Source organism: Antechinus flavipes, chromosome 1 (genome assembly GCF_016432865.1).
Source record: "Antechinus flavipes isolate AdamAnt ecotype Samford, QLD, Australia chromosome 1, AdamAnt_v2, whole genome shotgun sequence".
NCBI lineage: Eukaryota > Metazoa > Chordata > Mammalia > Dasyuromorphia > Dasyuridae > Antechinus > Antechinus flavipes.
The window spans coordinates 497,622,228-497,647,969 of record NC_067398.1 but is presented as its reverse complement, the minus strand read 5'-3'; the positions used below and the strand labels follow the sequence as shown (position 1 = coordinate 497,647,969).

The following is a 25,742-nucleotide window of genomic DNA, read 5'->3' as shown; positions in this document are numbered from 1 at the left end:
TTTCTTTAAAAGGAATGATTCAAAGAATCCTAAAAATGTGAAAGTCCTCAGGAGGCATACAATTCAATTTCTTGCTAAATCAAATAATTTCTTCTCAATTTTCTGAAGAAGTGGTTATCCAGTTGTTGCAGGAACACTTCAAGTGATGGGAAACTCATTACTTCACAAAATAAGTTATTTGGGATGTTAAAATACAATTTTGACTATTTTTAAAATTCTTCATTATGATCCAACAGAATTATGCCTCCAAATAGTTTTCATAATTTGGTCTTAATTCTGTCCTTTGGAGAAGTACCAAATAAATCTCTCTTTACATGACAACATTTGATGTCTGAAAATTGCTACCATATATCTCTCCTTTTCCAGATCTATTATTTGTGAGCTTATATTTTATATTACCTTCCAGAATCTTCTGTCATTTAAATCTACCATCCCACTAAACTACAGTCTATTAATATTGAGATTTTAATCTCAAAGAGATATTACACTAGAACAATTGCCCCCTTTGATTTCTTCTATTAATAATCTAAAATTGTTCCAATGTTTTTCTATTACATCATACTACCTCCAAAAAATCAACTCATTTAATCATTTAACAAATCATTTAAAGCTTCTGCAGGCTAAAGTTTCTTCCTCTACAAAATGAGTAACATATTTCCTTCAAGAGCTTCAGCTCAAAAATTCTGATTTTAAGTAACCACATAAATTCAGTAGCTACCTAATGCCTCAAGGATAAAATACAAACTTCTCACCTGAAATTTAAAGCTCTTAATAATTAGCTTTCAACCTACCTTTTTGCTTTTAAATCATATTACTACTTTCACATATGCTGTGTTTCAGTCAAATGGAACTACAGGATTTTCACCAAACTCACCATACAGTTATTACACTGTCTCCTATGCCTAGAATGCAATCAAATCTTTTCTGTCTTTAAGAATCTTGATTTTACTTTAAGACTCAGTTTTAAGCACCACTATCTTTCAAAACCTTCTCTGGTTCTTTCCCCGCTTCCCCCTTTTCCTAAAGCTCTCTCCAGAAGTTAGTTCTGTCTTCCCTCAAACTATATTACATACTTCTGTGCACAAGTTGAAGTGAAAGACAATTTCACATGTTTTTATGTTTCTTGGGCTCAGCACAGTGCCAATGTTTACTTAATTAAATATTGAAGCAAAATTAATAAAATGTAGTCTTAAGATGTTTAACATTTTCTCTTTGTAATATTTTTATTATACTATTAACTTGCTTGTCAAATACTTTCCTCAAAGAAGGTAAAAATCTTCTATTCAAGCCTGTGTAACAGGCTTTTCTAGGCCAGAAATAAAAAACATTGCATAGGACTGCAGAGACTGAGATAAGTTCATCAATTTTGGTGAATAATTTCAAAGTAAAACTTAAGATCACTTTACAGTGATTTCTGTGCTAAAGTAAAATAGACATACTTTTCATTTTGAAGTTCTTGTATTTTCTTTAGATTTTCTCGATTTTTTTCTTCAATGTCCTCTTTAAGTTCCTTTACCTGAGTTTTATAAAGTGTCTGCAAAACAAGTCCAAAGAGAAATAAGTGGTTTTTATATAACCGGTGAAAAGAGAATAACCGAACTGATTTGAATTATTTGAACTTAACAAGTACAATTTTTAAACATATCTATTAATATGTTTGTAAAACAGTTTCCATGTTCTTATTCAAATCTATTTTATCACATATTTTATTTCTCAACAGCAAATAAATCCTAAAAAGTTTAATTTCAAAAGAATTCTTTGACTGGTTCTAATACTACCCAACTTTGGGATTTATTGTCCTTTAAGTTTTATATACTTCTTTACTGAAATAAAAGTAGGGAAGACAAAAGTTAACACATTGTCTTGGGCAGTGATGCTTGCCAAAAAAAATACTCATGCTGTCAAGATAACAACTTCTCTAAGAAAGAATTACTTACCAAAAAACACAACTTTTTTTTTTTAAAACATATATTAACTTTTTAAATATACATTTGTTTATGAATCATGTTAGGAGAGAAAAGTCAGAACAAAAGAGAAAAACTATGACGGAAAAAAAAAGAGAAAGGTGAACATCGCATGTGTTGATTTACATTCAATTTCCATCTTTTTCTGAATGCAGATGGCGTTTTCTATCCAAAGTTTATTGGGATTGCCTTGGATCACTGAACCACTAAGAAAAAAACTTAGTTCTTAAGCAGAATAAGGCAAGTAGTTTACACGATGACTACAACAATATAAATGAACACAAACTGAAAGATTTAAGAATGCTAATCAAATGGGACTTCAGGGGGACTGCAATTAAAACATATTGCCTCTCTCTTATTAGAGAAGTTGTGATATATTGATGTGTAATGATACATATATGTCCAGACATGGTCAATATAGTTTGCTTAGCAGTATTTGTTTATTACTAGTGACACTTCTAATAAATAGATGGAGAGGAAGTAAAATAGTGTGGCATGGGAAATGACTGAGTTGGGCAAAAAGAGAGTTAATAAGACATTTTTTAAAAGATAAGGAAAAGAAAATAAATTTCTTCAAAAACACAAATTATGCATTTGTGCATATGTAAGGCATATGCCTTAATGTAAAGGCAATTTAAATGTAAGGCAATGTAAATAAAGTCAAAATGAAGATGGCTTGATCTAGTTTAAACTGTGTTTATATGTCTTAAAATGTTCCACTCTGTCATTACGAGAAACTCCTAATCTCATCTCGCTTTTAATCATGAAATACTGACCTTCACTCTGTAAGAAATGACCAGCAGGATGAATACAGAGAGGTTTGGAGAGACTTACATGAACTGACGCTAAGTGAAATGAGCAGAACCAGGAGATCATTATATGCTTCAATAATGATACTGTATGAGGATGTATTCTGATGGAAGTGGATTTCTTTGACAAAGAGACCTAACTCAGTTTCAACTGATCAATGATGGACAGAAGCAGCTACACCCAAAGGAAGAACACTGGGAAATGAATGTAAACTGTTTGTATTTTTGTTTTTCTTCCCGGGGTTATTTCTACCTTCTGAATCCAATTCTCCCTGTGCAACAAGAGAACTGTTCGGTTCTGCACACATATATTGTATCTAGGATATACTGTGACATATTTAACATGTATAGGACTGCTTGCCATCTGGGGGAGGGGGTGGAGGGAGGAAGGGGAAAAATCGGAACAGAAGTGAGTGCAAAGGATAATGTTGTAAAAAATTATCCTGGCATGGGTTCTGTCAATAAAAAGTTATTTAAAAAAAAAATACTGACCTTCACAAAGGAAACCCACCTGAGGATAAAAAATAATACTCTGGTTTTGAGCATTATAAGCAAGAGTTCACTGAAGTTCCTTACCATACATGCGGATTACTTGTTTTTATCTTCTTCTTCTTCTTTTTTTTTTTTTTTGTAAATATATATAAAAACTAGGTCTCTCTATCTTACCAAGCCTGGAAATACTGGGGGCTATTCGTGAATCTGGTCCCACAGTAGCATAAGACCTTTGAACTGGTCCATTTTCTGATTTAGGCTAGTTCCCCCAACCTCCTCTTTGGGACACTTGGATCTCACCATATTAATATATTTTATTCTTATTTTAAAGAATTTAAACAGTATTTTGAGGGTAATTTTTTCCCCCTTAATTACCAAAAAAGGCAAATCTTGGCCTTCCTGATACATTTATAACTCAGATTTGAAAAAAATGTCCTCTTAAAATTACTAATAAGTTCAAAAAGATAAAACATGAAAGAATTCATATAGGCCACTATTCTATAGAAAAGAACTTGAAATGGGAAATTATTTATTATTCATATTAAATTTAAAATATATGAAAATATTTTTAAACTTATATCCAGGGTTTTAAAATAGCATTATTTTTATCAACTGGACCTTCTGCTTTGTTATGAATATAAACTTGTTTTTGTAATATGCAGGGCATAAGGGAGAGAAGTGGCAACTGATAACTTCCAGGAAAGCACAGATTCTTTAAAATTTTAAATTTAATCCATAAAAGGAAGGCTGCTTTCAGTAGTCAGTAACATTTTATTTGATCCATTTTCTGTTAGCAATGCAGAAAAACAGGGCTACATTATAGATTCAATGCTATGCAATCAATATAGAATATATTCAAGAATCTGGCAGCTCTTTCAATGTGATTTTCATCTTTTAACTAACAAATCATGTTGGTTTAAATTCAATACACAAGACAAAATTTAATACTATATAGACAATTTTACATAATCAGTACAGTTCTTGGAAAGAAAGTTAGGAGAAGGAAGAAAACAAAAGATTCAATTCAATCTTTCACAAGCAATTCTCAAGTAATTTCTCTTTTTTCCTCTGGTAGCAGCATGTTTTTCAGTTTTATACTGAGAACAAGAAATAAATCAACAAACCACATTAAATCAAATGATAAAAGAATGAGGAATCAAGATAAGTTTTTTTTTTTTTTTTTTTTTTTTTTTTTAACCAAACTAAAAGGTACCTCTGGTACACTCAACTTTGTAATGGGTGAAACCAATCTTAAAACAACATGAATCATTGCCATAAAACAAATCAATACAAAAAACTGTGCTGGAAAGAACATGTGCAAAAGACTGTGAGCTGAAAAATATCAAAGAGTGGTTTTTAATAATCAGATCATCAATTCTTTCTATTCAAAACAATTATCTAGATTGGAAATCAAGGGAAAAGTCCTCTGTCTCTTAACAGTTGACAAGCAGAGTCTTTTCCTTGTTAGAAATACCTAACTACAACATTTTGGGATTTTTTTTTTCTTACACTTCATATATAAAAATCAACAAATGCTTCTATAACTTACTGAAAAATATTGTTCAGCTTCAAGCTGATCCTGTAGTTCCCGCATCTGTCCTTCGTTTCCACAATATTGTCTTCAGATGAAAGGGGGGAAAAAGAGTTAGTAAATGTATCTGCTTATAAGAGATTAAGAAAAATAATCATAGAACCTATTTAAATCTACTTAAACTATATAACTGGATTATTAAAAAGATACATTTTACATACATTCCATGCTACTAACATATAACTCAGCAATTCAATTAGTTATGATACTGGTTCTATTTAACAGCTGGAAAAAAAATACTTCATAATGCTGGGGACAAGCAACTTTTTTCTTAGTGAGGACCTACTACCCACAAAGTAAAAAACCCAATATCAATTGGAGATTAATCTTAATTATAAAAATAACTTGACTGAGCATTTTGGGAAACTAGGGGGAAAAAAAACCAACCCTGAACTCCCCTATTATAGTCAATTAAGGAAGAGAGACAGACTAGGAGAGAAGGAGGGAGAAATAAAGAGGACAATGACAAAGAAAAAGACAGCTTAATAAAGATAAATTGATCAAAAGGAAGATAGAGGTAAAGAGCTATATATATGCAGTTAGAGAAAAACAGACTCTTGATGAAAAACACAAAGACAGTGACACTAAAGCAGAGAAACAAGCAAAGAGAAAAAGAATGTGTATATTTTATGTTACAGGTTCTTTACCTAGTCATTCCTTAGAATTTTCTAACAACAGAAAATAAATAATATATCCACTTCTGAAATTAAGAGCGATATAGAGGCACAACCAGTAATATCACAGTTTGATATTTTCCTACAAGCTGCAGGACCAGCAAGATGTTGAAAGGACTTGGCTTTCAGAAAAGAGGAGTGAAAACAGAAAGAGTCACTGGTTAGCTCAATCCTGGAGCTTGTTAAAAGAGTAAGGTCACCAAGAATATTATGGAGGAAATCAGTGATTCTGTGGTGCCAACAGCCCTTTAAAATACAAAGTACCATTAATAACTCCATAATGAGAAAATCAGTTTTTCCTAATAATCAGAAAATTGCAAATCAAAATAACTTTAGATACTACTTTACATACCCTAAGAAAAAAAGCAAAATAGCAAAAATTAAATTTGATGTTGATGATAATGGGAGAAGAGGCATTCCAATATACTCCTTGAGGAGAATTGTAAACTGACTCAAATATCTATAACATAGCAAAATCAGTTTGTTGTTCAACCATTTCAGCTGTATCCAACTCTGTAACCCCATTTGGGGTTTTTTTAAACAAAGATACTGGAGTGGTTTGTCGTTTCCTTCTCTACTACATTTTACAGATGAGGAAAATGAGGCAACTGAGTTTAAGTGATTTGCTCTGGTGACAGCTATAAAGTGTCTCAAGCTAGATTTGAATTCAGGGCTTCTTGACTTCACTCTCTATCCACTTATACTACTTAGCTATCCAGCAAAAATAGTTAAAGAGTCTAAAATAATCATCTCTCTTGACTCAGCACTTGGAATGCTAGGATTTCATCTCAAAAACAATCCTAAAAGAGAGAAAAAGTTAAATATACAAAAATATTCATAGCTACTCTATTTGAAATATTCCGAAACACTCCCCCAAAAGAGCACACTATGTTTTAATAACTGGACAATAGGTGAGCAAACCATGGAATAAAAATATAATATACAAAGAAAAAAATAAGAAAAGGTGGAAAAAACTACATATAGTCATGCAAATAAAATTTAGCAGAACTATCACTGTATATACACTAACAACTTTATTTCCAAAACAAGAAAAAAAAAAATACAACACAAGTATCAGCTTCAGGAAAAATTGAAAGGGATCATAGAATTAAAGTATTTTTGTGGTATATGAATGTTATGGAATATTATTGCTCTGTAAGAAATGACCAGCAGGATGAATACAAAGAGGCTTGGAGAGACCTACATGAACTGATGCTAAGTGAAATGAGCAGAACCAGGAGATCATTATACATTTCGACGATATTGTATGAAGATGTATTCTGATGGAAGTGGATTTCTTTGACAGAGACCTAACTGAGTTTCAATGGATAAATGATAGACAGAAACAGCTACACCCAAAGAAAGAACACTGGGAAACGAATATGAACTATTTGCATTTTAGATTTTCTTCCCGAGTTATTTTTACCTTCTGAATCCAATTCTCCCTGTGCAACAAGAGAACTGTTCGGTTCTACAAACATATATTGTATCTAGGATATATTGCAACATATCTAACATATATAGGACTGCTTGCCATCTTGGGGAGGGGTGGAGGGAAGGAGGGGAAAAATCAAAACAGAAGCGAGTGCAAGGGATAATGTTGTAAAAAATTACCCTGGCATGGATTCTGTCAATATAAAGTTATTATTAAATAAAATTAAATTAAAAAAAAAAAGAATTAAAGTATTTTACAAGTCCTCATTTGTGATTTTGCTCGATTCTACCTGTTAAATGTGAAAAAGTCTGATATAAAATTTTATTTCTTATTTGGAATATACAATTGATACTAAGTCAACAAAATAAAATTTTTAAACAAAAACTATTTGCAGGAAAAAAGATAGTTAATATACCATCTTATGAATCAATAAGCTTTTAAGGTGAAAGTAATTTAATCAATGATGGTTGTTGGTGGTTGTTGTTTTTAAATTATTGTGAAGTTTTGAACAGGTATTTGAACAAAATTTGAACTAATAGAAATAAGTGATTCAGAACAATATGTGGACTTTAAACATATGGTTTCTGTGATGATAATCAATACAAACACTGAAATATCTTGCATATAATATACATAAAAGATCTCATGCACATCCATATGACAAAAGAAAAATGCACTTAAAATGTTCATTTTATCAAGACTTACCTTGTAAGCTGGGCCAGTTCAAATTCCAATAACCTCTTTGCTTCCAATAATGTATTGATTTCTTGTTTCATTTGCTTTTCTAATCCTTTCAAATTATCCTTCTCAAAAGCTTGAGCTTTTAATTCATTCTGTATCAGCAACCGCTTATTTGATTCTTGCTCCAACTGCAGTGTTAGATTCTTAACCTATAATTGAAAAAGTACTTTGAAACCTATATACTTTTGCAATTGGCTTTGTGTTTATATGAAAATATATTCAACAAATTGTAATGCCTATTATGTTTCTGTAACTTATTTGAGAGTATCTAAAGCACTCTTAAATGATACTATTTTTGATAAGTCATACTAGCTTTAAAATCAAACTATTAGTGGAAAAAGCATTGAATTTGGAATAATAAACTTAGGTTCAAAAATCTAACTTCTGCCATCTCTTTATGTATAGAAATACATTCTAGAATTTTGCAAGGAAGTGAAACCAAGTCCACTACTCTACATTTTTGAGTCTCTTATTTTCTTACAATTTTCTGAAAACTGCTATATGTTCTTTTTCTGTAATGTGTCTTCCATTTGACATAATTTTTAAAATATCACTAAAAATAGTTTAATCTAACTACCAGTTCTTGTAGCACCTAGGCTTGTTGACTTTAACCATTAAAAATATTAACAAAACATCAAAAATGCTTCATATAGATTATATGAATTTGAGTCTCATTTGAGTCTCAAAACCCTGTTATCTAGGTATTAGAAATTATTTGTATAGGTTACATGGTATTATTTCAATCCCCACTTTATAATGAAGAAAAACTGAGCCTCAAAGTGTTCACACAATCAGTAAGTTTTGAAGGTAGAATTTGAACTCTGATTTTTCTAAAACCAGGTCATTATAACACTTTGATTTCCAAGCCTAGCTTCCCCCAAGTTAGTAGGGTAAAGGGGCTTTCCTGATACACTCTCCAAGCAGAAATCTCTCTTCCAGGGAGGGTTCAGAGTTCAAGCTTCACCCAGTCTCACCATGGACCAAAATTCTAATGTCAAGCAGAATGAATAATTATTGGGAAAAGCTAGAGATTTAGTAAAAGAACAGCTTCCCAATGGGAAGATGGAGTCAAATTTCTCCAAATACCATCTTCTTAGTTAACCCATTCTACACTTTAAGGGAATAAAGAAAACTTGCCTGATGACAGCAAGAACTGCACAACATTGTTTGTCAGTCTACAGAAGAGAAACCTAGAAGTCAGGGGCATGAATATTCCAAGTGATGGGTTCCCACATATTAACATGATCAAATAGTCTAAACATTCATTTAGACAGTTTAAATCTAAAGTTAACAGACGTGTTCAGGATCAAAGAAGAAAATGGTTTAAAAATTACAGATATTTAAGCTAATTCTTTTTGCTGATCAGAGAGGAGTAAAAACTCAAAATTTCTTCATGATGCTTACCAAGTTATAATCTAAAGTTCTCTCATTTTAATCCACCGAGTTTTCAAATCATGTCTCAAAATACCTACCAAGTTCTTGAGTGTGTGAGAAACACTCCTCAGATCCTCTAATTCCTCTATCTTCTTATTTACTTTGGGTTTCAATTCCCGGTAAGCCCCTTTGGAGCCTGACCTTTTTATAGTATCCTTGACTTTCCTCATCAATCACAGTCCTTTCTGAATTTTATTACAATCATGTTCTCAGCATTTAGTTTTCCTTTGTTGATAAGAATTAGGTACAGAAGAGAAATTCTTCTAATTTTGTGCTCTACCTTTTAAGGAATGAAAATTAACCCCTATCCCTCTTCATCATTTGAGACAAGAAATTCTTATCTGCTGTTTTTTTTTTTTTTTTTTTAAGCATAAAGATTCAGTAGTTGTCCAGACATTAAAAGTTTTCAACATTGCCTCTAAGCCAATATTGTGACCCGTTTTCTGAATCTATTTATTAACTCTTTCTGTACAGGTATCTATAGTATAATATCAATGACAATACTGTTTTCGCCTCCATTTACTTTGATCCAAATGTTTTATATCATGCTGTTCCCCAATCTTCCTCTGCCTTGTTCCTGAATTTATTTACAACCAACCTTTTTAACTATTTAATTTTTCTATTTGAGACCGTATTTCAATCATAGGTCTCATTATCCCAACTCTCCAGTTAAATCTTTTATCTTAATTAACATCACCAATTCATTAGGCTACCATCTATCCTTCAGATATAGCTATTCTATGTCACTGATTTATTGTTGATTTGATTCAAAGATTTCCCTCTTACAGATTTTTAGGTAGTGTATTTTAAAAAATTATTTTTCTTACCCCATTATGTACAATCTATTATATACAGGCTTATGTATATATGTGAGCAGTTTTTTCCCTCCCCCTTCTTTTTATTTGAACACCTTTTTGATTAGATTTTCAAAATTCGAGGCAAATATAGTTCTATCGCTTTGTTAGCTATTTTCTGTCTGTAAATATGGGACACTAAAAATCTGCAAGTCATCCCTGCACAGAAGCCATATTTATGTGCTGGGACCTGTTAAAAAATTTAGCTTTAAAAGGCCAAGGTCTGGCATCCAGAGCCATCTCTAGTTGTTCTGATCTATATCGCGCCACTGGACCCAGATGGCTCTGGAGGAGAAAGTGAGGCTGTTAACTTTATACTGCTCTCCTTCACTTAAATTCAATTCACTTGTATGTCATGGCATCACCTCCTTGATGTCAAAACAACAACTAGACTTAAATAAAAATCCTTTGCTTTTTTATTTTAAATTAATAAAAACCTGAATCCCCTTCTAAGAAAGTTTAAGCTATTCATTTCCAAATGTGCCTTTTTCTTCTGAAGTCACTGCATTTGATAAGCAGCAGTGAGGAAACCATCATCCAAATCCTTAAAATCTTGAGTTCCTTTCCTAAGATCTGATCATCTTTAGCAATGCTTTTTAGATTTCTTCTTGGAATATTATTTATGCCCATATAAATCATTATTGAAGTAGTAAAATGTTTTGAGACATGAAAATTAATTAATGTACAAAGTTACTGCTATTAATATTTCAGGTGAGAGGTGATAAAGAGTTCAAATTAGGGTAGTAGCTCTACAAGGGGAGAGAAGGACATTTATATGAGATTCTGCAAAAAAAAAAAAAATTGACAAATGAATGGATATATAGAGTGAAAAATCTAAGTGAGCTGAATGAGCAGAAGTGGTGCCCCATAGCAGTTAAATGGGAAGTTTGAAAGAGTGCAAAGAAAAATAATGAGTTTTGCTTTAGACACATTAAATTTGATATAGTGCTGGAATATCACCTGCAAATACATCTAATGGCAGTTGGTAATGTGGGATTTGAGCTTAGAATAGAGACTAAGACTAGATAAACAGGTCTAGGAATCAGTGTACACAGAGATGATCAATTAACCTGGGGAAGTTGGTAAGATCATTAGGTGAGAGAGAAAAGGAGGGGGGAAAAATAATACACACACACATTATATTTACAGATTAGAGGGCCCAGTACAAAGCTTTAGGAAACTTATTTAACATAACATAAATCTCTCCCACTCTATTTTTTTTTCCTTTTTCTTCCTTTTTTTTTCCCCCCCTGCTGAGGCAATTGGGGTTAAGTGACTTGCCCAGGGTCACACAGCTAGGCAGTGTTAAGTGTCTGAGATCAGATTTTAATTCAAGTCCTCCTAATTTCAGGGCTGGTACTCAATCCACTATGCCACCTAGCTGCCCCTCTAATGAATTTTCTAAATAGCTACCAAAATGATTTTTCCTAAAGTATAGGACTAATCCTGCTGACCCCCACTCGATAAACTCCAGCGGTCCTTTAATACTCTTAGAGCTCTTCAGAACCCTGGCCTATCTTTCCAATTTTTTTTACATAATATCTTCCTTCATGTACTCTAGCCATACTTAATCCACTTTTTAATTCTCACTGTTGATGATCCTAGCCTCTGCTTTTTTCCCCCCCTCTCTTTTTTTAAGAGATGGCCTTCCTTTAAACTTCAGGTTAGGCACTGCCTCTTATGGGAGTCCATCAGTCCCTCAGCTGCAATGTTTTTTCCATTTACATTGTATGTATCCTATTATTTCTCCTTAATAATATAAGCTCCTTAAAGCCAGAGACTGATTTTTATTTCCTTTTTCTTCTTAGATCTTAGGACAGTGCCTAGAACATAGTAACTGCCTAAGTTTGATGGATGATTGATTCCTGACTCAAAGAAGGGCAGATAATAAACAGAAAAGTGTGACAAAGTCTTTCAGCAACAGCATAAATATTGCTCAAGCTGTTTAAAAAAAAAAAAGGAGTAATGAAGGTTTTTTTCCTAAAGCTATAATGGGATTGTAAAGGACATTCTTTTTCATGTATAGGTTGGACTTGATTTCCTCTGAAATCCCTTCCAATTCTGAGTTTGTGATTCTGTCACTTATCCAACATATATTAGCTTCAAAATAAAGTGTTATAAGTCTAAATTAAACCAATCCACATACTCTAGGTTACATCTTTAGTTAGCTAAAAATTATCAGTGTTTAAATATTACGTTTTAAACACTTCAGTGTACAGCATATCTTATAAGCAAAGATTATTTTATCAGACAGTAAATTCCTCTAAAGTGAAGCTGAATTTCTGTTACATTGCAACTCCAAGTCCACCATGGGGTAGTTAAGGGATGCTTTTGTTTTATGTTTATAGTGCTAAAGAGAATGGACAGTTTATAGTATTTAGTGATGCCAAATTTTGTAAAATACTCAAACCAAAAAAAGCATAGATTTTCCCCATCAAAGTACTTACTGATAACAAACATCAGGTGCCACAGGTCCTTTTCCTTTCTTATCCCAGAATGCCAACTACTTTGATCTCACCAGGCACTACAAGGCCCAGCAGAACAAAATGTTCTTGGGAGTACTATATCCCAACTTTTCTGCTTCTTCCTCCCTTTCTCTTTCCCACTCCAGATTGGCTACTGCTGTTTCGCCTAAGTCCCTTCCTCCATACCACCTACACCCCTACAAAGAATCCAGAGTTTTTCCCCCCACTTAACTCTTGGGCTCTTTCCCTACTTCATCCATTCCAAAAATTATGGACTGGACTGTTAGCTTTCCCATTCTCAGGGGGCAGATATAGCCATTCACACTGCTTTTATGAGCAGAGAATAACCCACTAAAATCCTTTCAGTAATATGGAAAACCACTGGGCCTTATCATATGATTGACTATGCCTTCTGATCCTCCACACATTGCTATCTTATTAAACGATCCATATACAGGGACATGGGGCATTGGCCTTTGTCTAGCAGTTGAACCCTCCTATATATGTTGTCTCTCCCTAATTAGAATATTGATTTCTTGATAGAAAAGACTGTCTTTTATATTTACTACTCCAGCAGTCTTTGAAACATAGAAAGCACTTAATAAATCCTTTCTCATTCATTGATAAACATTAAGCATAATAATATCAAGTTATCTCCTTAATCGTCTATGCTATTCATAAGATAAAGTTGTTTTCTTCATTCACAAACTTTCTTTAACATAGTTGTTTTTCTTTTAAACTGAAAGCAGAGACAAAAGTATCCTTTTTGTTTCTTACTTCATCTTCCATCCTTTCTTTATGTTCTGCTAAATGTTCCAGTTTCTGTTGAGACTGTTTCAAGTCAACATCTAGCATAGAACACTGCTTTTCAATGTGAACAACTCTATTTTCAGCTTTCTCTCGTGCTGCTCTCTCTTCCTTCAGTTTCTTTTCCATTTCTACAAAATAATGGAATACAAGAGACAATTTTGTTATTCCTTATTCAAAATGGCTCAATCAGCATTATATACAAAGTGTTTCGAACACCTGTGACAATATAAAATATCATTAACAAGTTTTGTCTAGTTGAGTGTTTTTATAAGTAAATCATTATGTGAAGTATAAAAAAAAATCTAGTACATTATTCCAGACAAACTGTCCCAAAAGTTATCTGTCATTTATCCAGGAGGCAAAAAACAAGCCTATAACACATATTGGAAAAGGTCTTCATTCTAAGCCAAAAGAAGAGGAATGTTAGAAATAAGTAGCAGATGAAAAAGAAGGATAAGCAAGAATTAATAATCTCTGTATTTTCCATGTTGCCTTACAAAACAGATAATCAATGAATGTTTAATATTAAATGTCCTTTCTCATAGCAAACTTAATTTTCCATATTGTAAGCATAAGTCAGGAGGATAAACGTTTCAGGTATGGAGATTACATCAGTGAAAAGTTATGAATTTTTAAGATAATCAAAATATTATATGCAAGGAACAGCAAGTAGACTGCTGGACTGCAGAGTGAATGATGGAAAGTAAATTAAAAGTAAACAAAATGTAAAGGTAGAAAGCAGGTTATGAATGGCTTTAAAATGCCAAACTGATTATTTTATATCTAAATAATAATAATAAATAATAAATAAATAAAAATAATAAATAATAAACTAAAAACAAGAATCACTAGAGTTTTCTGAGCAGGGAGGTGACAATATCAGATTTACAATTCAGAAAGTTCAGTTTGGCAGTCAAGTGAAAGATGGGTTACAGTAGAAAGAGATGCAAGATCGGGGAGATTAGTCGGAAAGTTACTGTATAGATATGATATGATAGAAGGATCGTGCCAGTGAGAGGAGAAACCTCAAAGAGGTTTTAATTTGCATTTTTTATTACTAGTGATTTTGGTGCAAACATTTATGTGGTTAATAGTTTGCAATTCTTTCCCTGAAACCTATTTCATCACATCCTTTAACACTTTACCCAATGTGGAATATATCTTGTTCTTCTTTATTTGTGTTAATTCTCTTTTATCTTGGATATCAGATCCATATCAGATATATTATGATCCATCAATTTTTTTCCTTCATTCATTTCTAATTTTATTCCAAATGCATTAATTTTGCTCTTGTAAAAGCTTTGAAATTTCAGATAATCAATATGTAATCTATTTTACCTTTTGTTTTCTTCTTTATCCTCTGTTCTATTAAGAGCTTTCTCCCCCAAACTAGCAAAAAGATATATATAGAAAGATAGATAGATAGACACAAATAATGTATTTTCTTTTGTAACATGGCTAATACGGAAATGTCTTGCATGACTTCATATGTATTATCAATACCGAATTGCATGCCTTCTCAAAAAGGGGGGAGGAGAATGAGTAAAGAATTTGGAATTAAAAATTTTTAATCAATGTTAATTTTTTTACATGAAATTTGGAAATATTTTATGAAATAAATAAAAATATATTACATACACAAATTTTTTGTATATGTTTGTGTTTAATATTCATTAGGTACTGGCCAAGAAATTGTGGTAAACAACTATGATAGAATATCACTGCACTTAAAAAAAAAAAAAAGATTAAAAAAAATCCAAAAAAGTACACAAAAGATTTATATTAATTGATGCAGAATCAAGAACACAGTACCAGGAAAGTAATACATGAAATGATGACAACAACCCAAATTGGAAAATGTATAATTATAATGATCAATTTTGCCCCAGAGAAAATGCAAGAAAAAAGTATGTCCTCCTTTCTTTGAAGAGACAGGGACAATAGGATGGAAGTTCTATAAAACCTGTCAGAATCAATTATGCTGAAGTGCTTTTTTTCTTTTTTTTTTTATTCTTTGTTAGGAGAGATGCCTGGGTAGGAGATAGAGAATATAATCAGGAAAAAAGGTGTTTGAAAAAATATGAATAACAATAAATACATTTTTAAAGTGTTGGGTTTTCTTTTAAGAACTGAAAAGGCTAATTTAATAGAGGAATATAAGAAATTAACACTTACCACACATTGCAACTGACTTTGCCTCTTCAATAGATTGATGCTTGTCAGTCAAACGGGCTTTAGTCACTTTATGCTCATTTACTTCCTGTTCTAATCTTTGTTGTAATGATTTTAGCTTGTAGTTTAAATCTATTTCCAAATTATTCTTCTCCTGCAAAACAACAATAAGAGTCCTATGTAGATATACAATTGCCAGACTTCAAACATCAACTATTCTTATAATTAGCGATGTAAAATATTGACAGCCTATTTAATTAGACATTTTCTCCTTCCTTAAAATAACTTCCAATTAGTAATATTAATAACAAAAATCAAGGAAAATTTTTTCCCTTGAATAAACTTTTGTACTTTTTTTTGTCCTTTGAAACTGTCACCTATATGTGTACAGAAATGTTTCTTAGGGGCTTAAAAACCATCAAGTAGAATCACAGCTGGAAACAATGGAATATCATCATTTAATTTGTTGCGGTTCAATAGGTTTTGGCAAAAAAAAAAAAAAATAAGTAGCAATGAAAAACTTGCTACTCTTCTTGGGATAGGAAAATGATTCACACCCATTTAGACACATTATCAATTCTAATTTCTGACACTTCTAACTTTAACCAGCTATATTCTCTACTCCTCTCTTCCACTACTCATAGATATGTGGCAAACCCTTTTGGACATCTATGGATTCTATTGAACCCACAATCCTGATGAACGGAGGAGAGTTAAAACATGTCAAAGGCATAATATACATTGCACTGAGATGGATATGAAGTAGCTGGTTGTTCTTTTTGCTGGAAAACCAGGACACAGCAACCAAAAACATGAACTTTGCAAGATAAAGAAATCCTAAATCTTTTTACTTCTGCTTCTCTGTCTCACACATATACACATACATATATATCAATTCCTTACTTGAAGCACTTTTTCTTCCCAGTCACATTTAAAAAGCTTGACTAATAAAATATTTCCAAATGACACAAAAACACTTTAAATAAATTTAAAATATAAAATGACACATTATTTACACATTATTTAATTCTTCTCTTTCACAGATTTAAATATTTACATTTTAGCAAGTTACTACTGCTTAAAATAGTAATATCAAAAATATATTATTCCCCAGGAATGTTTCTCCAAAAACAAAGTGAAATACTTCCTTCCATACCTTTTCTGAGTGATTAAGCATGTCTTGAGCTTCTTTTCTTTCCCCTTCCACTCTTTCAAGATTTTGTTTAAGGTGTTTCACTTCTTCTTGTAAAGATGTAATTCGAGCTAACAAGAAAAAAAGGAGGAAAAAATACTCTAGATATCATAAGTGTTACTTTGTTCTTCATCCACATAAATTTGAAGCAGAAAATATCTCTAATCAGGTAAAAGTTATTAAGCACATCTATGCACAGACAAATGCAAGGCACTAAGAATGTAATTTTTTTTAAAATCAACCCAAACTAAAACATTGTATTACATAATAGCTTGTCTACTCTTATAGGTAAATTTCTCTCATAGCTTTTCTGAATCTATTAGTCTGAGGTTAACTACAAGTTATAGATTTAAACCCCATAAAAACAGTAAGTCACATTTACATAGGGTCTTATAACTATTAAGTCTTTATATATAACAATTAATCAACAAGCAATTATTAAATATCTACAATATGCCAGATTTTGTTAGATTCTAAGGACATAAAAAAAAGTAACTCTTCCTTACCTTTGGCAATTTACAGTCTAGTAGGAGAAGACAACATACATACATATACATATATGTACATATGCATATTTTATAATACATTATACTATAAGATAATTTGGGAAAAAGGGAGAAGAGATGTCTAGAATGTTCATTACAAGGATATGGGACAGCTGACACCAAGAAGGAAAATGAAGAGTCATGTTAAAGGTACTCTTCCCTCGTTTCCTTTGTACACTCTTAACAATTGGGAGGGACTTATATTTCATCTTTCCCATTTTTCTCAGATTTTACATTTTGGGGGCATAAATGACAAATAGACCCTTTAAGAATCCCTTTTTATGCAAGGATCTTGTTCTGAGCTATTTCATATATACACACTTCTAAAAATAGAAGTTGTGATACCATAAGTAACAAATTACAATCAGAAACTAAAGATTAGACTTAAAGCAAGACTTTAAGATTAGACTTAAAGCAAGATTAAGACAATATATGCCCTGGATGAAGACTCGGGAGGGACTTATAATTAATCAGTAAGTATTTATTAAAGGAAACTGATCAATCACAAAATCAAGTTCTTTTTTAAAAGTGGAACTAAAATGATGAAAGAATGCTAAGGTCATTTATCTCATGGATATCCTGTAAATAAGCATTAAGGACTATATTATGAAGTCTTTTAGGAAACTTCTGGGAAGTATTAAATATCAAGAATAACTTTTTTGTTCTATTTTCTGTAGTTGGCCATGAAGTTTGTTAGTATCTTTGTCTAATTTAAAGAACATCCTATTTATTTCCCAATTTTCAAATGCTTCCTGCCACATTTTAGATAGTAACATATGCTTGCATTGATATATTTTATGGTCTAAAATAATTTCCTTAAAACCTGTGCACTAGATAATTCTCCATTTTGTAGGGATAAAAATAAGGTTCAGAAAGGTCAAGCTCTTTATTAGTAGTAAATCTTAGAAATGGGCCATAAACTTAGGTTTTTCTGACTCCAAAAACAGGTCTCTTCCTACCACATTGCTACTACTAAAAAGCAAAGTCGACAGACTATATCTAAGCTTTGTATTACATATCATACATAACATAACCAAATTATGCTATTCTTTGGGGGTAACTGACTTATTTCTGATCAGCTCCAACATAATACAAAATGACCTAATGACTGTTGTGATAATTTAAAGGTGTTATATACATCATGTTGTGATAGAATGGTGGATAGGATTTTCTCTTGCTACACTATGGGACATTTAAAACCAGTAGCCCTGAAAATGATTCCGTTTGCTGTAATAATTTCAGAATAAGGAATGCCCTACTTTTTTTTTACTTCTATAATCACATGAATTCAATTAATAATTATTAAATATCTAGAAGGCGTCATTTTGGCAGGCAAAAAGTTAAGACACTTATTTTTGGCTTTTAAAGAATTTCTTACCCTGGCATCTTTCTCCACAGAGCTAGAGTTTAATAAGTACTAAATGTAACTTTTAAGGCTTACTTATGCATCTACACCATGATTAAAAATCAAACTTCCCTTTTTTCCCGTGTGTTGTTTCTCTATTGCCATATTTATCTATTCTGCCAGGTCATAACTGCCATAAAAGAATAAAGTAGTTTGGTCAAACAAAGTCAAGGTATATCTGAGGTAGATGGTGTTTGGTTTCCATTCCTAAACTAGCACTTGTAGTTTTTACATTCCTTTGTCCCTGTAAACTCACACAGAATTTCATTAATACTTTTGTATCAACCCATTCCAAATATTAGCTTTTTTTGTAGAAAGACTATCCTTCAACATTCAGATTCTCTCTCTCTCTCTTTTTTTTTGCTGAGGCAATTGAGATTAAGTAACTTGCCCGGAGTCACACAGCTAGGAAGTGGTAAGAACTAAGGTCCTCCTGATTTCAGGGCTGATGCTTTATCCAATGCGCCACCTAGCTGTGCAGGTGTTCATTCTTACAGATAATGAAAGGCAAAAAGTCATTCTCCCTTATTCCCTAGGTGGGGAATACTCCTTAGTGATATACAATAGCTCCTGATTCTAATCTCATTGAGTATGAGTCTCATATGATTCTAAGAAATCACAAAACTTCTGATCTACGTTTCCTCATCTGTAAAGAAATGAATTTTTCCATTTGTCTACCTTTTGGGTTTTATATCTCCTAATAAGAATAAAGGGGTACTTATACTTCCTGTGCTTCAGGTAACTTTTAAAAGTATAATAAAATTTACTTCAAAACCTACTAAAAACTGCAATCTGCATTGGTAGAGAGAATTACAATACCAAGAATTCCTCCAAGCTGATAAAGATCAAAGAGTCTTTGTGAATTTAAAAAGTATAAACCAAGTAAAGAATTGTTACTTTTTAAAGAAATAAAACTGTACATTCTTCTGGTTTCACCAAATTACTTGGATTTATGCTTTTCTTGAACATTTTACCTTGAAGATCTCCAATCATTTCCGATCCATGACTTCGGTCTCTTCTTTCAGCTTCTAATGCAGCCTGAAGCTGGTAATAATCCTTGTCCACTTGTGATTTGGTTGTCTCTAAAATTCTGTTTCGCTCTTGCAATTCTCTGTTTAGGGACTCTAACTGACTTACTGATTTGCTTAATTCTGTGTGGCTCTTTCTTAATCTTGCTGCTGTGTCTGATTCTGTCCTCAATAAGTCATTGGCTTCTTTTAGCTATTAGAAAAAAGACAAATGGGTCTTTGGCTAAAGTTCAATCAGAACCATAATTAAAAGCACAAGACACCGCCCCCCCCCCAAAAAAAAGAATATGATTGTTTTAAAAAAAAAAACCTTACTTGCTTCTGTAACTGTACCATCTTCTCATTTGTAAGCTGAGAATTCTGACTAATTTTCTTCAGGTCATCTAATTGGTCTTTTAATGTAGAAACTAAAAAAAAAAAAAAATGAACATAATATTTAAAAATTTCTCTTGAAAATAATGTAAATTTTTTTTTTTAGGTAAGTTAATATTTTTATTTTTTATTAAAGCTTTTTATTTTCAAAACATATGCATGGATAATTTTCCAACATTAATCTTTGCAAAATCTTCTGTTCCAATTTAATCATGTTAATTCTTAAAAAAGATAAGGAAATATAGTCACAGATTACAAATTCATCCACATTAATATCTTCTATCAAGTCCTTAGGCCAAAGGATCTTCATTTCACAGTATAAAACTAAGAGCTAATTCCTACTTATGCTGCTATGGTATACATTTTATCATTTTTAAATTTTTAATCATTAATATTCACAAATCTTCCTAAACTTATAGTTTTCTCAAATTTTAAAAATTGGAACTGAAATATATCAATTTTGTTAAATTTCTCAATGAGTATTTGTTAACTGCGTACACTGTGCTAAAGCACTCCTTGCTGAAAAAGCAGACTTTTTTTTTGTAAACTTAATTCATACTGGACATCTTTTGGAATGAGGACCTTATTATAATGGACATGTTCATCTAAAACAGTCTCATGACAGAGATCTTCAACCACACTGCCACTTACCTTCATTTTCAACATTCCGTCTCTTCTCATTCTCTTGTTCTATTTTTCTTTGGTACTCATTAACTCTGTGCTGCAGCAACATTTTCTCTTTCTCAATCTGAGACACTGTGGATTCTAAATTTTTTCTTTGATTTCCCTGAAATAAGAAGTATTAATAGATTTCGTACTTTATTGCTATTCTTACCTCAAAATGTTTTTGAAAGTAGCCTTAGAAAATAAAATCTTTTAAGGATTATAAGACATTAAGAAGCCAAAGAAAAAAGCTTGGTTTTGTTTATTTCTTTTTACAAATGAAAAAGAACTTTTGCATAAACAGAACTTTGTAACAATGAACTGCCTATTTTCCTCACAAAACAATCTCAATAATCAGAAATAAAACCTGCTGGAAAAAGAGTATGGAAATATATAATAGTTATTTTAGTGCTCTCTACAGACCTATAATGTTAACATAAAAACATGAAAAATATACTGTCTTTTTCTGCTCACAAAATATTGCCTGCACATTAAATTTAAAAGAAACATATTATTCAAGATAGTAATTCCAAATTTACATGAATAAAAAAGCAAATTAAATTAGTAACTTATTTCTCAAATTTGTTACAAAATAAACTAAAAATTGCTAAATTTTAATTCATAGAGCATCTTAGTTGTCTTTACCAATTGCTAAGAAGCAGATAAAAACTTGGTAATTGGAACAGAAATCAAAATAAAAGAAAAGAGTATATTTTCTATACTCATTGTCTCATAACTCATATGTAAAAACCTCAAAAGATCTGAAGAAAAATATTCAATAAATACAATTTTTATATCTCATCAATTTCATGTTCTGAGCTATCACTACTAGTAATCTGTTCTAATGAATAACCTGATAATGAACTACTGACATCTGAAAATGTGCATGCATGAAACATTCTACTTCTGTACATGTTTGTATATTTCTTGATGTACTATCATTTTAATCAGACCAATTCCTTTCACAAACAGAACTTGAAGAACTTCAAGCAGTTTTGGGAAGCATAAAGAATGAAACACTGACAGCCAAGATGTTTGAGTAGTAGGAAGCTGATTCTAACATGCATATAACAATATATAACTCCTTCAATCTCCTGTACCTGATTCATCTCTTCTAAACAAACCTAGAAAATGCACCACACTGAATCCTGATGGGGAAAATCCAAGGAAAAAAAAATCACAATGAGTACTTTTTCCAATCAAAATTGGTACAGGTAAACAGAAAGATCTAAGGACACTGGGGATGGGGTCTGGACAGAAGCAAAGGACCCAGGACTAGGACAAAATAAAATCTCGGACTAGACAACCCCATAGCCATTCCAATGAAATCAAGTATCAATTGGTAGTTCTGCCTATTTTTCTGGGTCACAGATCCAGGGAGGTAGCATTTTTATTAGGTACAGTAGAAAGCACTGAATAGTACACTGAGAAGGAACAAATTTAGAAGCAAACAACAATTGTACGGAAAGAGTCTCAGTTCCAGCTTTTAGCCCAGTCTAGAAGCCTGCAGAAGGGCAGGAATCTCAGGCAAAAAAAAAGCTTACACTCTGTCAACTCTGAAGCAGCAGTTTTCCAGATGGCTGACAGAGATTGAGCCTAGTGACAGTCTGCTGCTGCTCAGATCCAAGTCCAAGCCAGAAATTTGCAGAGTTCAGACCAAGAATGGCAGCAATCTGCATCAGAACATTTAATGAACACTGACAGCTTTCAGGTCTCTGCTCTGGCATGAACTGTCCCCATAGACCCTAGAATAACACACAACTTAGTATCTCAAGAAAGCAGTAGTAAGACCAGCCCTTCAGATATTCTTCCCATCAATACATACAGCCTGGACGTAATACCAAGTCCAAACTCAGCAAACAAGTTGAAAGAATGACAGGGACGCTTGAGACACAAATCCAGAAAAAAAAGAATGAAAGCCTCAAAAAAAAAAAAAAAATTTAGCCAGGGCACAAATTTGATTAGAATTCCTAAAGGAAATGAAGAGCTTAAAAAAAAAAGTTTTAAAATGTACTGGTTTTTTTTTTTTTTTTAAATCAATGAAATTGAACACTACAGGGAAAAAAAAGGAAAATAAATGAGAACCACAGAAGAATTTTAAAGGGAATGAAAAGAGGCACAAAATCATGCCCAAATAACAAATTCTATGAACACTGTTGTTGTTCAGTTATTTCAGTTGTGTCCAACTCTTCTCGACTCCATTGGACATTCTTGGCAGAGATAGTAGAGTGCTTTGCCATTTCCTTCTCCAGCTCACTTTATAGAGGAACAACAGCAAACAGGGTAAAGTGACTTGCCTAGGGACACAGAGCTATGAAGTATCTAAAGCTACAGTTGAATTCTGCAAAGGAGTCTTCCTGACTCTAAGCTAAGCATAGGACTCTCCTCTCCACTGCACTACCTAGCTGCCACTGAAAATTAGTGTAGATCAAACAGAAGCCAATGACTTCAAAGGGTAACAAGAATGATTAAAACAAAGTTGAAAGACTAAAAAATTTGAATGTATCACATGACAAAAACAACTGACCTGGATAACATATCCAACGATTTTTTTTTTTTTAAAGAAAACTATGCACATGTTTTGAAAATAAAAACTTAAAAAAAACCATAATTGGACTAGCTGAATACTATGTTTAAAATAAAGGGGGGATGGGAGGATAGCTAGGTGGTGCAGTGGATAGAGAACCAGCCTTGAAGTCAGGAGGACCAGATTTAAAATATGGCCTCAGACACTTAACACTTCTTAGCTGTGTGACCTTGGGCAAGTCACTTAACCCCAATTATCCGGGGAGGGGAGGGGGGGAGCGCAGAAGCACCTAGGAACTGAAAGGAACATTAGAGCCAAAACCCAGAGCTTCTTGGTCAAAAAAGAAAATATCACAAGTACCCAGAAAAAAGGAATTGAATAGTCAAGGAAGAGTAGGAAGAGTAGTCAGAATTATACATGATTTAGCAATCAGCTCTGAAAGAATGAAGGGCTTGGAAAATGTTATTTCACAAAACACATGATATAGACTTGTAGTCAAAAACATTAACTCAACCAGCAAAAATGAGAAAAATAAAACAGGGAATCTGCAAGCATTCCTTAAAAAAAGATCAGAGCTGTGTATAAATTAGGAAAGATGGGATGATAAAGGGAGCAGCTGACACTTAACCTCATTCTCTTCTGACCTGGACAGAGGAGAGAAGCTTATCTATGGCACATTTTACACACACACACACACACACCCCTATGGGAAAAGGGACTTGTTTACCCATGCACCAATTTTTGATCATCCTCCCAAGTATCCCATTCATTCCCACATCAAAAAAGAGCTATATGAGGTGACTCAGGACAGTTTCAATGAACCTGTGAAGGAGAAAGCCATCAGCATCCAGAGTAAGGACTATGGAGAGTGAATATGGATCACAACATAGTATTTTCATTTTGTTGTTGTTGTTGTTTGCTTGCTTTTTGTTTTCTTTCTCATTTCTTTTTTCCTTTTTGACCTGATTTTTCTTGTGCAGCATGGTAATTGTGGAAATATGTATAGCAGAATTAAACATGTTTAACATACTGGATTATTTGTCATCTAGGGGAGGGTATAGTGGGAAGAAAGGAAAAAAATTTGTAATTCAAGGTTTTGCAAGGATAAATGTTGAAAATTATCTGTGCATATGTTTTGAAAATAAAAAGCTTTAATAAAATTAAAAAAAAAAACCCTATAAATACCGTTACTGTTTTGCTTAGGATTACCTTCTCCTTAACTTCTTTGTAAGTCTCCTCCCTATCCCCCACTTCTTTTCCAATATCAAATGTAAAGAGCATTGATTATTCTGTGGTTTAGCTGGATGAAGTAACTTATCATTGCTCCCATATCATGATTTTGCACATCTTAAATCATGGAGATAAGTAGGATAAATGTACTACCATTAAAATTCTTAAAAATACTCAATTATTATTTTTTCCTGAACGAGCCTATTGATTTTAAATAAACTTAAAAACAATATTATTCCTCTCCATCAAATCCTACTATCTCAACTTCTACATCATGATTTTATTCTTTGCATCCTCTTATTTTAGTTGTTTCTAAGAATGAAAAAAAATTTTTTTTATTAAAGCTTTATATTTTTTCCAAACATATGCATGGATAATTTTTCAACTTTTAAACCTTGGATTTCATTTCCCTTTTCCCCTACCTCCTCTCCTAGATGGCAAGTAATCCAATATATGTTAAACACAATATGCTGTATGTTTATACAATTATCCCTGCTAAAGAAAAATCAAATAAAAAAGAAAAAAATGAAAAAGAAAATAAAATGCAAGCAAACAACAACAAAAAAAGAGTGAAAATGCTCCACACTCAGTTCCCACAGTCCTCTCTTTGGTATAAATGGCTCTCTTCATCACAAGATTATTGGAACTGGCCTCAATCATCTCATTGTTGAAAAGAACCACGTCTACCAGAATTGATCATTGTATAATCTTGTTGCCATGTACAACGATCTCTTGGTTCTGTTCATTTCACTTAGCATCAGTTCATGTAAGTCTCTCCAGGCCTCTCTGAAGTCATTTGAAAATATTTTGTAACTTCTTTTGTTCTTCTAAAGATTTTTGTTCAACTTTATACTATTAAGAGGCAATAGGAAGACCTTATAATACATGTCTTTTTGCAGTAAAAGTTGAATGGTTATGCAGAATGAATTACCTCGCTGACTTTATGTGTCAGGTCCTAGGAATCGAATCATAATTTCTTTCCCACTCCAATTTTTTTTAAAGAGATTCTTTTATTCCCTCTGTTCTGAGTAATCAGGAAAAGTTTTTTGATTCTAATCTTTATCAGAAAAAAACTGATGTTACTGGAAGTGTTTATCCAACTTCCTTAAGGCCTAGTAAGGACAGGAAAACAGCTACCAAATTGTGGAATAAAAGTCAACAAGAAGCAGTCTACAATAAAAATTTTTTTTTCTTCTGTGAAAAATGATAGTTGGCCTTTAGAAATAGAAATGTATTTCACTTTTGTATTTGACAGTTATACCACAAGAACTACAAATCTGATACTAAAGATAGATAGAACTTTTATTCAGCGTTGTAAAAATGTTGTTATTATTAGAAA

At 32.3% G+C, this 25,742-nt stretch overlaps 1 protein-coding gene across 2 annotated transcripts in view; it reads right to left on the bottom strand.

Moving 5' to 3' along the window:
* Positions 1–25,742, bottom strand: part of ROCK1 (Rho associated coiled-coil containing protein kinase 1) — a 124,560-nt gene that overhangs the window by 22,493 nt on the left and 76,325 nt on the right. For both annotated transcript variants that reach the window (XM_051970361.1, XM_051970362.1), the window contains exons 14-22: positions 20,635–20,770; positions 19,927–20,018; positions 19,558–19,804; positions 16,598–16,704; positions 15,445–15,595; positions 13,237–13,397; positions 7,671–7,855; positions 4,815–4,884; positions 1,440–1,534 (exon numbers count right to left, since the gene is read on the bottom strand). In XM_051970361.1, the coding sequence (XP_051826321.1) occupies positions 1,440–1,534; positions 4,815–4,884; positions 7,671–7,855; positions 13,237–13,397; positions 15,445–15,595; positions 16,598–16,704; positions 19,558–19,804; positions 19,927–20,018; positions 20,635–20,770 (1,244 nt within the window). The remainder of the gene's footprint in view (positions 1–1,439; positions 1,535–4,814; positions 4,885–7,670; positions 7,856–13,236; positions 13,398–15,444; positions 15,596–16,597; positions 16,705–19,557; positions 19,805–19,926; positions 20,019–20,634; positions 20,771–25,742) is intronic.